General features: G+C 37.8%; 1 protein-coding gene and 1 long non-coding RNA gene across 15 annotated transcripts in view; one reads left to right on the top strand and one right to left on the bottom strand.

Annotated features, from left to right (window-relative positions):
* Positions 1–15,013, top strand: part of FoxP (forkhead box P) — a 913,334-nt gene that overhangs the window by 868,843 nt on the left and 29,478 nt on the right. For 12 of the 13 annotated variants that reach the window (XM_070086983.1, XM_070086981.1, XM_070086982.1 and 9 more), the window contains one exon: positions 12,741–12,865. In XM_070086983.1, the coding sequence (XP_069943084.1) occupies positions 12,741–12,865 (125 nt within the window). Of the gene's footprint in view, positions 1–12,740; positions 12,866–13,141; positions 13,281–15,013 lie in introns of those variants that run through there. The other variant, XM_070086984.1, reaches the window with a different exon arrangement.
* LOC138852989 (uncharacterized) overlaps positions 13,275–15,013 on the bottom strand; it is a 51,388-nt gene continuing 49,649 nt past the window's right edge. For both annotated transcript variants that reach the window (XR_011392228.1, XR_011392229.1), the window contains exon 4: positions 13,275–14,415. This is a non-coding gene — a long non-coding RNA (uncharacterized lncRNA). The remainder of the gene's footprint in view (positions 14,416–15,013) is intronic.

Below are 15,013 nucleotides of genomic sequence, written 5' to 3'. Positions count from 1 at the left end.
CTCACACATTATCACTGCTTTTGCAGAGGTGTTCAGAATACAACAGTTTAGAAGCATATACGTATAAAGATACACAACATATCCCTCCAAACTGCCAATATCCCAAACCCCTCCTTTAAAGTGCAGGCATTGTACTTCCCATTTCCAGGACTCAAGTCTGACTATAAGAAAATAACCGGTTTCCCTGAATCCCTTCACTAAATATTACCCTGCTCACACTCCAACAGATCATCAGGTCCCAAGTATCATTCGTCTCCATTCACTCCTATGTAACACGCTCATGCACGCTTGCTGGAAGTCCAAGCCCCTCGCCCACAAAACCTCCTTTACCCCCTCTTTCCAACCCTTTCGAGGACGACCCCTACCCCTCTTTCCTTCCCCTATAGATTTATATGCTTTCCATGTCATTCTACTTTGATCCATTCTCTCTAAATGACCAAACCACCTCAACAACCCCTCTTCTGCCCTCTGACTAATGCTTTTATTAACTCCACACCTTCTCCTAATTTCCACACTCCGAATTTTCTGCATAATATTTACACCACACATTGCCCTTAGACAGGACATCTCCACTGCCTCCAACCGTCTCCTCGCTGCTGCATTTACCACCCAAGCTTCACATCCATATAAGAGTGTTGGTACTACTATACTTTCATACATTCCCTTCTTTGCCTCCATAGATAACGTTTTTTGACTCCACATATACCTCAACGCACCACTCACCTTTTTTCCCTCATCAATTCTATGATTAACCTCATCCTTCATAAATCCATCCGCCGACACGTCAACTCCCAAGTATCTGAAAACATTCACTTCTTCCATACTCCTCCTCCCCAATTTGATATCCAATTTTTCTTTATCTAAATCATTTGATACCCTCATTACCTTACTCTTTTCTATGTTCACTTTCAACTTTCTACCTTTACACACATTCTCAAACTCATCCACTAACCTTTGCAATTTTTCTTTAGAATCTCCCATAAGCACAGTATCATCAGCAAAAAGTAACTGTGTCAATTCCCATTTTGAATTTGATTCCCCATAATTTAATCCCACCCCTCTCCCGAACACCCTAGCATTTACTTCTTTTACAACCCCATCTATAAATATATTAAACAACCATGGTGACATTACACATCCCTGTCTAAGACCTACTTTTACCGGGAAGTATTCTCCCTCTCTTCTACACACCCTAACCTGAGCCTCACTATCCTCATAAAAGCTCTTTACAGCATTTAGTAACTTACCACCTATTCCATAAACTTGCAACATCTGCCACTTTGCTCCTCTATCCACTCTATCATATGCCTTTTCTAAATCCATAAATGCAATAAAAACTTCCCTACCTTTATCTAAATACTGTTCACACATATGCTTCAATGTAAACACTTGATCTACACATCCCCTACCCACTCTGAAGCCTCCCTGCTCATCCGCAATCCTACATTCTGTCTTACCTCTAATTCTTTCAATTATAACTCTACCGTATACTTTTCCTGGTATACTCAGTAAACTTATTCCTCTATAATTTTTACAATCTCTTTTGACCCCTTTCCCTTTATATAAAGGGACTATACATGCTCTCCGCCAATCCCTAGGTACCTTCCCCTCTTTCATACATTTATTAAACAAAAGTACCAACCACTCCAACACTATATCCCCCCCTGCTTTTAACATTTCTGTCATGATCCCATCAGTTCCAGCTGCTTTACCCCCTTTCATTCTACGTAATGCCTCATGTACCTCCACCACACTTACATTCTGCTCTTCTTCACTCCTAAAAGATGGTATACCTCCCTGGCCAGTGCATGAAATTACCGCCTCCCTTTCTTCCTCAACATTTAAAAGTTCCTCAAAATATTCCCGCCATCTACCTAATACCTCCCTCTCCCCATCTACTAACTCCCCTACTCTGTTTTTAACGGACAAATCCATACTTTCCCTAGGCTTTCTTAACTTGTTTAACTCACTCCAAATTTTTTTCTTATTTTCATTAAAATTTCTTGACAGTGCCTCTCCCACTCTTTCATCTGCTCTCCTTTTGCACTCTCTCACCACTCTCTTCACCTTTCTTTTACTCTCCATATACTCTGCTCTTCTTATAACACTTCTGCTTTGTAAAAGCCTCTCGTAAGCTACCTTTTTCTCTTTTATCACACCCTTTACTTCATCATTCCACCAATCACTCCTCTTTCCTCCTGCCCCCACCCTCCTATAACCACAAACTTTTGCCCCACATTCTAATACTGCATTTTTAAAACTATTCCAACCCTCTTCAACCCCCTCACTACTCATCTTTGCACTAGCCCACTTTTCTGCCAATAGTCGCTTATATCTCGCCCGAACTTCCTCCTCCCTTAGTTTATACACTTTCACCTCCCTCTTACTTGTTGTTGCCACCTTCCTCTTTTCCCATCTACCTCTTACTCTAACTGTAGCTACAACTAAATAATGATCTGATATATCAGTTGCCCCTCTATAAACATGTACATCCTGGAGCCTACTCATCAACCTTTTATCCACCAATACATAATCTAACAAACTACTTTCATTACGTGCTACATCATACCTTGTATATTTATTTATCCTCTTTTTCATAAAATATGTATTATTTATTACCAAATTTCTTTCTACACATAGCTCAATTAAAGGCTCCCCATTTACATTTACCCCTGGCACCCCAAATTTACCTACTACTCCCTCCATAACATTTTTACCCACTTTAGCATTGAAATCCCCAACCACCATTACTCTCACACTTGATTCAAAACTCCCCACGCATTCACTCAACATTTCCCAGAATCTCTCTCTCTCTTCTCCAGGTGCATATATGCTTACTATAACCCACTTTTCACATCCAATCTTTATTTTACTCCACATAATCCTTGAATTTATGCATTTGTAGTCCCTCTTTTCCTGCCATAGCTTATCCTTCAACATTATTGCTACTCCTTCTTTAGCTCTAACTCTATTTGAAACCCCTGACCTAATCCCATTTATTCCTCTCCATTGAAACTCTCCCACCCCCTTCAGCTTTGTTTCACGACTCGAACATATGTACTAATAAAAGCAATGACAATGCTAATGATTAAACAATAATACATTAGTAATATTTGCAGCACTAGTGATGCACATCTTTCATACATGTATCTCAAGAACTGGTTTGGTTGCTAATAACATGATAGAAAACATGCACTGCTCAATTATACACTTAAGTCACTTGAGGGTCACATTCACATACTGTACTGTCATGACACAATTTAGATATCTCACTTTTTATCACAATATATTTGAGGATGTGTTACCTCTGATTCTGTTTTTCTCTGACTTGCTGACTGGGGTTCTTCCTGACTGCTGACCACTCCGTTCCTTACTAGTTAACTTTTATTCTCTCTAGTCATAAAATTATTACATTATGTTAAGGGGAAAGTGCTTAACTTGTAAGCGCTGTATAGCCCTTGTGGCTTAGCGCTTCTTTTTGATTATAATAATAATTAACTTGTAAGCATCATACAGCCTCTGGAGGATAGAAAGAAGAGGGTAGCTGTCATTCTTATGGTTGAGGCACCCTGTTAACTCTTTCAGTGGCCATCATGTAGAACTACATCATTGAGGCCAGAGTCCTTATTTAGTTCTATGCCATGAGCTTGAGTCACTCAGATAGGTTGTTAGTGGTAAATTTTGACACTGATATGAGGGAATGGGTTTGTGTGGTGAGTGTGCACAATATAAAAAAAAAAATCATGCCCCATAAACTACATGATGGGAAAAAGCAAGTTTAATTAAGAGTAAATACAGGTTTGATTATTAACATAAAGGGGACACATTTTTTCAATGTTTGTGACATTGAGAATATGCAACTTTGAATTTAGCAGACAAACTCTGTGGCTGGATAATACAGTGGACCCTCGGTTATTGGCCATTATTTTGCTTATCGGCCGTATTGGATGCGTCCACCAGCTGTTCCTGAGTCAGTGTAGCTGTGTCTCTGGGTGAGTGAGGAAGCTTCTGCTCATTCATCCAAACATTTTGCTATAACCCATTGTTTTTGGTGGTTATTGATTAAGTGCAACTGTGAAATAAATAACCATGGACCCAAAGAAAGCTCCTGGTAAAGTTCCTTTGGTAAAGAAAGTGAGAAACATGATAGAATTCAAGGCAGGGAGTGTAGCAGGCAGGCAGGCATAGAAGCAAGGAGTGTAGTAATGTTTATGTATGATTTATGCTTATTTAATGTGTCCAAGAGTGATTATTATTCTCTTATTTTAGGTTAATATACGTATAGACATTTTCATTAATCCGCATATGATATTTTCTTCAAAATTATGTAAGAAACACATTACATAGCATATAAACATGCAATGTTTATGTGCTGTCGAGTAGAGAGTCGGGTGGAGAGTAAACATTACGTTTTCTCTGATTCAGTGTTAGAGAAAACCGATTCTGGCATATAGCCCAGTAACTGCCCATCATATGCATTTGTTTACAATTCTCAGCATGAATTATTCATTACTTCTCCCTTTGTTTATGATGGCATCTAAAGGTACTTGTTAGAAACGATTAAACTCGGTGAACATGGTAATAATATGGCTGTGTAGTGTAGCCCAGGTGGGGGTTACATATGTGTACTGTACCTACATCTATCGCTGCCTACATTGACTTCCTACAAATAAATACTACTCACCTCTCGCCCTACATTATGATACAAATATTTTAAGGTAAATATGAATGTACTCATTGTTTTCTGTATGTGAAACTATAGTTAATCTTTAAAGAATGTATTTTTTGCTAATATTTTTGGATGTTTGAAATGGATTAAATGGATTTACGTTAATTCTTATGGGAAATATTATTTCGGTTTTCGACCGACCTTCTGGAATGGATTATGGCTGATAACCAAGGGTCCACTGTATTGAGCAATGGTGAATACAGTCTGTCAGATTCAAAACTGTCCATTATTATTAGTTTTCTGGGTAAGTTGATTCAAGATTTAACAAATGATATCCATTAAATCCAGAATTGTCCATTTTCTAGCTAAAATGATTTTGGATTAATGGACAAACCTCATAAATCTAGAATTGTTCATAATAGTTGCAATTATGCATAAAATCTAATTTGGATTTTAACAAATAATCAGCATTGGTGGACACCCCCTTTTCTCTATTAATCTGGTAAGTCAAGGTTTCACTGTAACAGTAGTTTGGGAGTGGAGACAGTTACTGTACTTGATAAATCAACCACACATTTGACTAATCAGCAACACATTAACAGACTGATAAGTGGAAGTGAGTAACCAGTAATGATGATTGTGGTGGACAGAGTTGAGATTGTTTGGCTGTGATTGTAATAATAAACTGATAATTTTGTAACCAATGTCTGATAGTGTTAATGCCTGTATTTGATATCAGTGATGATCAGTAATTGGCAAATATCTCTTATGAGCATTGAGGATTACTGTACTCTACTGAATTAAACATCTTTTGTGATGTTCCGATTGATTTTTGGTGGAGTTGTAAATACACATTCAGCTTGTTTGGCAGTGCTCATTGCAGAGTGAGCCAAGCTGGCAAGTTTGGTTTGAGAAGCATGACTTTTTTCATACTGTATATACATTAATTTACTTGTATATACACATATGTGTATATATGTCGTGCCGAATAGGTAAAACTTGCAATTTTGGCTTAAATAGCAACACTCTTCTTGCCAAATAAGGCAAGCAAAAATTTATGTATGCAATAATTTTGTAAAAATCATTCTGAAACTAATGAAAAAAATGTATTTCATTGTTAAATAACAAAAAAGGCACAATACCATGACTGGAACGATACACAAATAACCCGCACATAAAAGAGAGAAGGTTACGACGATGTTTCGGTCCAACTTGGACCATTTACAAAGTCACACTAGCCAGAAGTGGAGCAGGACGGCTATATATAGGCAGGAAGAGGTGGTGGTGGTGGTAGTAGTAGTAGTAGTAGTAGTAGTACAAGAATGGTATATAATACCGACAAGATGAAATTAAGACACATGCCCAACACCCGGGCATCCCTATCGTAGACGTTTCGCCAGCCACTGGATGGCGAAACGTCCACAACAAAGACAACCAGACTCCGCACATGTGTCTTAATTTCATCAGTAGTAGTAGTAGTATTAGTGGGGAATAAGGAGGATGAGCCAGTCGTCGTAAGCTTCTCTCTTTTATGTGCGGGTTATTTGTGTATTTCATTGTGTTTGTTTATTATTAGATTATTATAAACTTATTTAAAATATATTTAGTTGTATTAGGATAAATTAAATTGCACTTGTTATAATAAGGTTAGGTAAGTTTTCTAAGGTTGTTTTGGTACAAAATTATTAATTTTTACATTAACATAAATGAAAAAATATATCTTTAAACATAAAAGAAAATTTTAGAAAACTTGATTTTAAATGAGTTCTTGTTAATTGTCCAGTTTTACCTATTTGGCACAGTGTATGTATATATATATATATATATATATATATATATATATATATATATATATATATATATATATATATATATTATATATATAATTTATTTTTCAACAAGTCAGCCGTCTCCCACCGAGGCAGGGTGACCCAAAAAGAAAATACTTTCATCATTCAACACTTTCACCTCACTCACACATAATCACTGTTTTTGCAGAGGTGCCCAGAATACAACAGTTTAGAAGTATATACAGGAGGGCCCCACTTATACGGCAGGTTAGGTTCCAGGCTACCGCCGTAAAGCGGAAATCGCCGTAAAGTGGAACACCCTTTTTTTCCACTTATAAATGCATACAAACACTAGATAACAAGTTTACACTAACATATATTAAGTTAGCAATAGAACCAGGCATCAAAAAACAATAAAAAGGTACAATACACACATAGTGCACTCATTACTTACCTTAAAATATTTATAGTCTTAATCTAGGGTGAGACAAGTAGTATTTATTGTAAGAAATCAAGTGTGGTATGTATTGTAATAGCCAGGCTACCTCGCCAGGCCACCCCACCCACACATACTATTCTATGATATTTAAGCATCCCAGAGCGATAAAATGTATATACAGTTCACTCATTACTTACCTTAAAATATTTGTAGTCTTAATGTAGGGTCAGGAGTAAGTAAATGAGATAAAACGAATAAATGAGAGAGAGAAAGAATGAGTACATGAGAGGTAACAGGCGCAGAGTTATGTAAACAAACCAGGCTCCCACATCTTATATTTATGTTTATTTATTCTATTGTGGGGTGTATTTATCATCTTTTTATGTTATGTATCGTGTTTATTATATAATTTTGAAAAAAATATCATGGCTGGATTAATGAAAATGTGTATATTACCGCAATATACGACATTTAATGAGACTCGGTGAGTATTGTTATTATCACCACTTGTGCAAGTCGTCTGTTACCACATCTCACATTTATGTTTATTTATTCTACTGTGGGGTGTATTTATCTTATTTATATGTTATGCATCGTGTTTATTATATAATTTTGAAAAAAATATCATGGATGGATTAATGAAAATGTGTATATTACCGTAATATACGACATTTAATGAGACTCGGTGAGTATTGTTATTATGGCGTCACTTGTGGAAGTCGTCTGCTCACATCAAACATTTAAATTTATTTATTCTACTGTGGGGTGTATTTATCTTACTTATATGTTATGCATCGTGTTTATTATATAATTTTGAAAAAAATATCATGGATGGATTAATGAAAATGTGTATATTAACGTAATATACGACATTTAAATGACTCGATGTATGTAAGTTTATTTAGGTACAGGTATACATAAGTATAATTATCAGAGTATATATAAAATATGAAATAACTTTTAAAAACATTTGAAATTTTGGAGTTTCCAGACAAAATGGAGAGACTTAGTGCTTACTGAGCTCATGGAGAATGTAAACAAACAGGGTGGGGCACGGTGACCGTATTAGAAAGTCAGGTGGGGGGAGCCGTATAGTGAGTTTTGGTCATAATTTGAAATGTCCATATTAGCGGAACGCCGTAAAGTGAAACGCCGTAAAGCGGGGCCTTCCTGTACGTATAAAAATACACAATATATCCCTCCAAACTGCCAATAACTCAAACCCCTCCTTTAGAGTGCAGGCACTGTACTTCCTATTTCCAAGACTCGAGTCCGGTTATATATACGTATATATATACAGTGGGCCCCCGGTTTACGATCAGCTCCCAATGCGACCAATTATGTACGTGTATTTATGTAAGTGCGTTTGTATGTGTATGTTTGGGGGTCTGAAATCTAATTCACAATATTCCTTATGGGAACAAATTCTCTCAGTACTGGCACCTGAACATATTTCTGGAATGAAATATCGTAAACCGGGGGTCCACTGTGTATATATATATATATATATATATATATATATATAATATATATATATAAACACTGATCTCTGGCTGAAGGAGACTCGAACCTTGGAACAAGGTATGCAGTGCTATACCATTCTCAGCCAGAGATCAGTGTTTGTGTATATTTCGCCTGCTCTTGCGAATTCCTTGCGCATACATATATATATATATATATTTTTTTTTTTTTCAACAAGTTGGTCGTCTCCCACCGAGGCAGGGTGACCCAAAAAAGAAAGAAAATCCCCAAAAAGAAAATACTTTCATCATCATTCAACACTTTCACCACACTCACACATTATCACTGCCTTTGCAGAGGTGCTCAGAATACAACAGTTTAGAAGCATATACGTATAAAGATACACAACATATCCCTCCAAACTGCCAATATCCCAAACCCCTCCTTTAAAGTGCAGGCATTGTACTTCCCATTTCCAGGACTCAAGTCCGACTATAAGAAAATAACTGGTTTCCCTGAATCCCTTCACTAAATATTACCCTGCTCACACTCCAACAGATCGTCAGGTCCCAAGTATCATTCATCTCCATTCACTCCTATCTAACACGCTCATGCACGCTTGCTGGAAGTCCAAGCCCCTCGCCCACAAAACCTCCTTTACCCCCTCTTTCCAACCCTTTCGAGGACGACCCCTACCCCTCTTTCCTTCCCCTATAGATTTATATGCTTTCCATGTCATTCTACTTTGATCCATTCTCTCTAAATGACCAAACCACCTCAACAACCCCTCTTCTGCCCTCTGACTAATGCTTTTATTAACTCCACACCTTCTCCTAATTTCCACACTCCGAATTTTCTGCATAATATTTACACCACACATTGCCCTTAGACAGGACATCTCCACTGCCTCCAACCGTCTCCTCGCTGCTGCATTTACCACCCAAGCTTCACATCCATATAAGAGTGTTGGTACTACTATACTTTCATACATTCCCTTCTTTGCCTCCATAGATAACGTTTTTTGACTCCACATATACCTCAATGCACCGCTCACCTTTTTTCCCTCATCAATTCTATGATTAACCTCATCCTTCATAAATCCATCCGCTGACACGTCAACTCCCAAGTATCTGAAAATATTCACTTCTTCCATACTCCTCCTCCCCAATTTGATATCCAATTTTTTCTTTATCTAAATCATTTGATACCCTCATCACCTTACTCTTTTCTATGTTCACTTTCAACTTTCTACCTTTACACACATTCTCAAACTCATCCACTAACCTTTGCAATTTTTCTTTAGAATCTCCCATAAGCACAGTATCATCAGCAAAAAGTAACTGTGTCAATTCCCATTTTGAATTTGATTCCCCATAATTTAATCCCACCCCTCTCCCGAACACCCTAGCATTTACTTCTTTTACAACCCCATCTATAAATATATTAAACAACCATGGTGACATTACACATCCCTGTCTAAGACCTACTTTTACCGGGAAGTATTCTCCCTCTCTTCTACACACCCTAACCTGAGCCTCACTATCTTCATAAAAGCTCTTTACAGCATTTAGTAACTTACCACCTATTCCATAAACTTGCAACATCTGCCACATTGCTCCTCTATCCACTCTATCATATGCCTTTTCTAAATCCATAAATGCAATAAAAACTTCCCTACCTTTATCTAAATACTGTTCACATATATGCTTCAATGTAAACACTTGATCTACACATCCCCTACCCACTCTGAAGCCTCCTTGCTCATCCGCAATTCTACATTCTGTCTTACCTCTAATTCTTTCAATTATAACTCTACTGTATACTTTTCCTGGTATACTCAGTAAACTTATTCCTTTATAATTTTTACAATCTCTTTTGTCCCCTTTCCCTTTATATAAAGGGACTATACATGCTCTCCGCCAATCCCTAGGTACCTTCCCCTCTTTCATACATTTATTAAACAAAAGTACCAACCACTCCAACACTATATCCCCCCCTGCTTTTAACATTTCTGTCATATATATATATATATATATATATATATATATATATATTTTATATATATATAATGCTGTATAGCCCTTGTGGCTTAGCGCTTCTTTTTGATTATAATAATATATATATAAACATGTCAGCCATTTCCCACCGAGGCAGGGTAACCCAAAAAGAAAGAAAAGCCCAAAAGAAGGAAAAAACTTTCATCATTCAACACTTTCACCATCACTGTCTTTGCAGAGGCTCAGATATGACAGTTTAGACATCCCTCCAAACCCCTCCTTTAAAGTACAGGCATTGTATGTCCCATTTCCAGGACTTAAATCTGGCAAACTGGTTTCCCTGAATCCCTTCATAAAATATTACCCTGCTCACACTCCACAGCTCATCAGGTCCCAAAAACCATTTGTCTCCATTCACTTCTAACATACTCACACATGCTTGCTGGAAGTCCAAGCTCCTTGCCCATAAAACCTTTATTCCCCCCCCCCATACCTTATCGGGGATGACCCCTACAAATGTATATGCTCTCCGAGTCATTCTACTTTATTCCATTCTCTCTAAATGACTAAACCACCTCAACAGCCCCTCTTCTGCCTTCTCACTAATACTTATTTTTATACACTTCATTACAACAATGAACCCTGTAACCAAGGGTGAAAAACAATTAAATCATAAAACATACACTGTTGCACCATACCGGCATACAGTTTACCTGTAACCCATTACATGTGACAGACAAAAGCTAACAGATACACACTAGGGATACATATGACTGAACATACGAATTCTCTGTATAATATTTACACCGCACATTGCCCTTAGACACAACATCTCCACTGCCTCCAGCCGCCTCCTTGCTGCAGCATTTACAATCCATGCTTCACACCCATATAAAAGCGTTGGTATCATTATATTCTCATACCTTCCCTTTGCTTCCATGGATAACATTCTTTGTCTCCACAGATACCTCAATGCACCACTTGCCTTTTTTTTTCGTTTATCAATTCTATGGTTAACCTTATCCTTCATAAACCCATCTGCTGACAAGTCAACTCCCAAATATCTGAAAACATTATATAATATGTATATATATATACATAAAACCCATTCTCCTGTATATGTTCCTAAATTTATAAAGAGAAACTTGTTTTTCCTTTTGGGCCACCCCGCCTCAGTGGGATACAGCCAGTGCGTTAAAAGAAAGGAGATATATATATATATATATACAGTTTCATTGGTGATAAAAATGTACAAGATTAAAATTTCTAGGTAGGTAGGTCTAATATTATTGCAGTACCCATATTAACAAAAATTTGTAGAATTGATAGAAGATAAATATAAACATATAGCTGTCAAATAATGTCACTGTCATAGTTGATAATGCACAGAAAATAACAGAAGTTAGTTGTTTAGCTATTATGAAAGTAATGCTGTTCATTAGTACTAGTATAAGATTCAAGTACATTATACTTATAGCTATATTTAATTATTTTGTTCAAAAATTGTATTAAAGATTTTTAATTAACTATAGGATTTGTAACTACTTTCATTAGTTGTATTTTAGATCATTCTTAATCATGAAGAATCAATTATAGTTGATTATAGACATTTTATTATTGAGAATAGCATTTCAGGTATGTTTATTCAGTGGATTAAAAAAAGTTATTCATAATTTTTTTTTTTTTTTTTACAATTCTAATTTATCAGCTGTGTGGGCACGATAGTGACAGTGGCTGCATATAATTTCCGCACCATCTGTTGTCCCATATTAATACTATTACTTTTGTCTCCATCGTGGGATCTATTGGAAGTTGTACACAGGCATACACTCCCAGAACCTCGGCCCCTCCACTGCCTGCAGGCACTAAGTCTTTCTCATCTCCTGTGTGTTTGTCTGTCCTCGAGTGCCCGCCAGAGATCAGACATGACTTTCAGTTTCCCAGGACACTTTGCTTGTTATTGCTAGCACCAGTAAAGCTCTATGATTTCCCCTTTGAACTGCCGTCTGGCTGATGGCTGCCGCGTCTTGGCGAGTTATGACAGGCCTGATCTCTTTGATTCTCATAGTGTAGAATATTACTTCTTTATTTATGCATTACATTGCATGGTGCCACAGGCAAGTAATGAACATTTGAACAGATTTTCTATTGTTTTTCTTTATTTACAAATATACAGCATGAAAGTGAGTAACATTTTGAAGAATTAATTTGATTGCACTGTAGCCAGTGTAACATTTACAAGTATTATTTAGGCAAGTAACACTCATTAGCTGCTGCTTTTGGCTGCTCCATAGATCCAGGAATAATCCATTTTATTTTTATTCTTTGTTATTTTGGTTATTAATTTGCTTTGTGCTTACTGTTTTGTGTATTGTTCCGTTTAGAATGCCGTCCGCCACAACCTGTCCCTTCACAAATGTTTCATGCGTGTGGAGAACGTCAAGGGCGCAGTGTGGACAGTGGATGAAGTGGAATTTTACAAGAGGCGACCCCAGCGCTGCGCCACTGGGTATGTTACCCTTTGTAACCTGCACCTTTTCCTGACCATGCCTGCTGCCGCCCCCCCTGGCAAAATCCACGCCCTCCGCTCTCTGTGGCTCCTCACAGTCAACATGTACCTGTGTTTTGGTGGAGTGAGAGAGCAGAGGGCGCTCACTGTATGTCTGTCTGCCAGGGGCCTTATTTTATGGGCGTGTAGGTGGGCTTTTCACCTTTTTCTCTAGAGTTTTTCTTGTGCTTTGACTTTTTCTCTCTTTTTTCTCTAATGTCGTTGTTGGTGGTCCAGAATGCGATCCGCACCAACCTCTCGCTGCACAAGTGCTTTGTGCGCTATGAGGACGACTTTGGCTCGTTCTGGATGGTAGACGACGCAGAGTTTGTGAAGCGACGCCACCTGTCTCGCGGCCGCCCCCGGAAATATGAACCCAACACCCCACCACCACCTCACCAAACCCTCCACCCGGGGATTCTGCCAACCCAAGGGGTCCCCATGGCCTTCCATGCGGCATTCCCGCCCCTGTCAGGGCCGCCCCCGCCCCCACAGTAAGCACTGCTCAATGGCTCAGCAGCAAAACTGCCACGGGCGGGCGGGGATTTTCCTTGTATGGTGTCTTCTATTTCCCCGCCCGGCCGTGGGCACTCTCGCTCCATCCAGCCACTCACACCCACTCACACCCTCCTTCCGAATGCTCTTTCCTTCAAATATTTCCATAAACATAGTAGGCCTGATCATCATTTCCTCGTGGTATCTTATATTAAATTTTTTCACACCTAAATGTAAATTTGACCAATCTTCTGTCTGTTAGACTCTATTAGGTGTTCACTCGTGTTTCATTTCAAAAAAGTTAGTGTGAACACAATTTCTTAAAAATATTTTTCTCTTCATCTGTATTTATCAGAGTTTTCATATAAAAATATTGTTGCTCTTTATGTATATGATTTTAAAATGAGATAACTTGATTGGCATTTCTTTTTCACAATACAGAAGTTTACTCAAAAGCAAATTTTATTGACCATATACAGTACTGTACTTCTGTTAAGTTTGAATGTGTGTGTGTGGTGTTTAAAACTACCAATGGTGTATATGAAGAATGTATAGAAGTTTTTACTAGAAAGAAAATATCAAAGTGCAAACAAGTACATATATGAATCCATACACATGGGTATATGAACTAATGGCTATAGGTCTTCTATTGTGGCTGGCTTACAACCAAGAGGTTCCAAGTTTGAATCCTGGGCAGGGTGAGATATATGGTTATGTAGAATAAGTCACACTACCATGGCTGGAACAATACACAAGTAACCAAGGTCTCCAGTGGAAATAATTCAGACTTTTTTTGGGTTATCCTAGATAATTGTACATAAATTTTTCGGTCGAAGAATGATTGAAACATTTCAAGTTTCTTGGTGGGTTGGATTTGAGAAGGACCTGCCCAGCATGGTCCAATAGGTCTGTTGCAGTGTTCCTTTCTTCTGTTCTTATGTTGTCTAAAATGTGGACCCTGCTCACCCAGCAATCAATGGGTATCCTGGTAACTGTTGGATGTTTTGGATGACAACCTGAGGAAAATGCAAGTTTGATTAGGGTAATGTATTGATGAACTACTTGTTCCAAACACAATTATAACATTCCATGAATACACCTGTGACTAGTTTTCAGGATTATTCAGCCTTTCCTCATCAACCAGGTTGTTGCTGCTAGTGACCAGTAGGACACGACAGTCATTCAGAGTCTGGCTGATCTAGAACTATCTTTGTTCCAGCATCACTTCTGATATCTCTGCTGGTAGCATATTGAATTATAGGTTTATTACAGTGGAACCTCGGTACTTGAACAGCTCTGTACTCTAACAATTCGGTATTCGAACTCTTTGTTCAGTAAACAAATCACTCGGTAGGCGACCGTTTGCTGGGCATTCAACCAAACAGACACGACCTGCTAGAACTTTGCTGTAAACTATTTCGGGTTTCTTTTTGAATTTTTTTTTTTTTATATTTGTATAAATGTCACCATGGGGCCTAAGAGGGCTCCATTGTACGTATTTAGGTAATATGAAATATTACTCGGAGTAGGTATATTTGCAATAGGCATGTTATGACATATGATGTACACGCATCCTACTTATGTATGACTAATCACGAAATTTATAGTCATGGC

The sequence above is a fragment of the Cherax quadricarinatus genome, chromosome 20, assembly GCF_038502225.1.
Source record: "Cherax quadricarinatus isolate ZL_2023a chromosome 20, ASM3850222v1, whole genome shotgun sequence".
NCBI lineage: Eukaryota > Metazoa > Arthropoda > Malacostraca > Decapoda > Parastacidae > Cherax > Cherax quadricarinatus.
The sequence above is the reverse complement of the archived record's forward strand: the minus strand, read 5'-3'. Positions and strand labels throughout refer to the sequence as shown.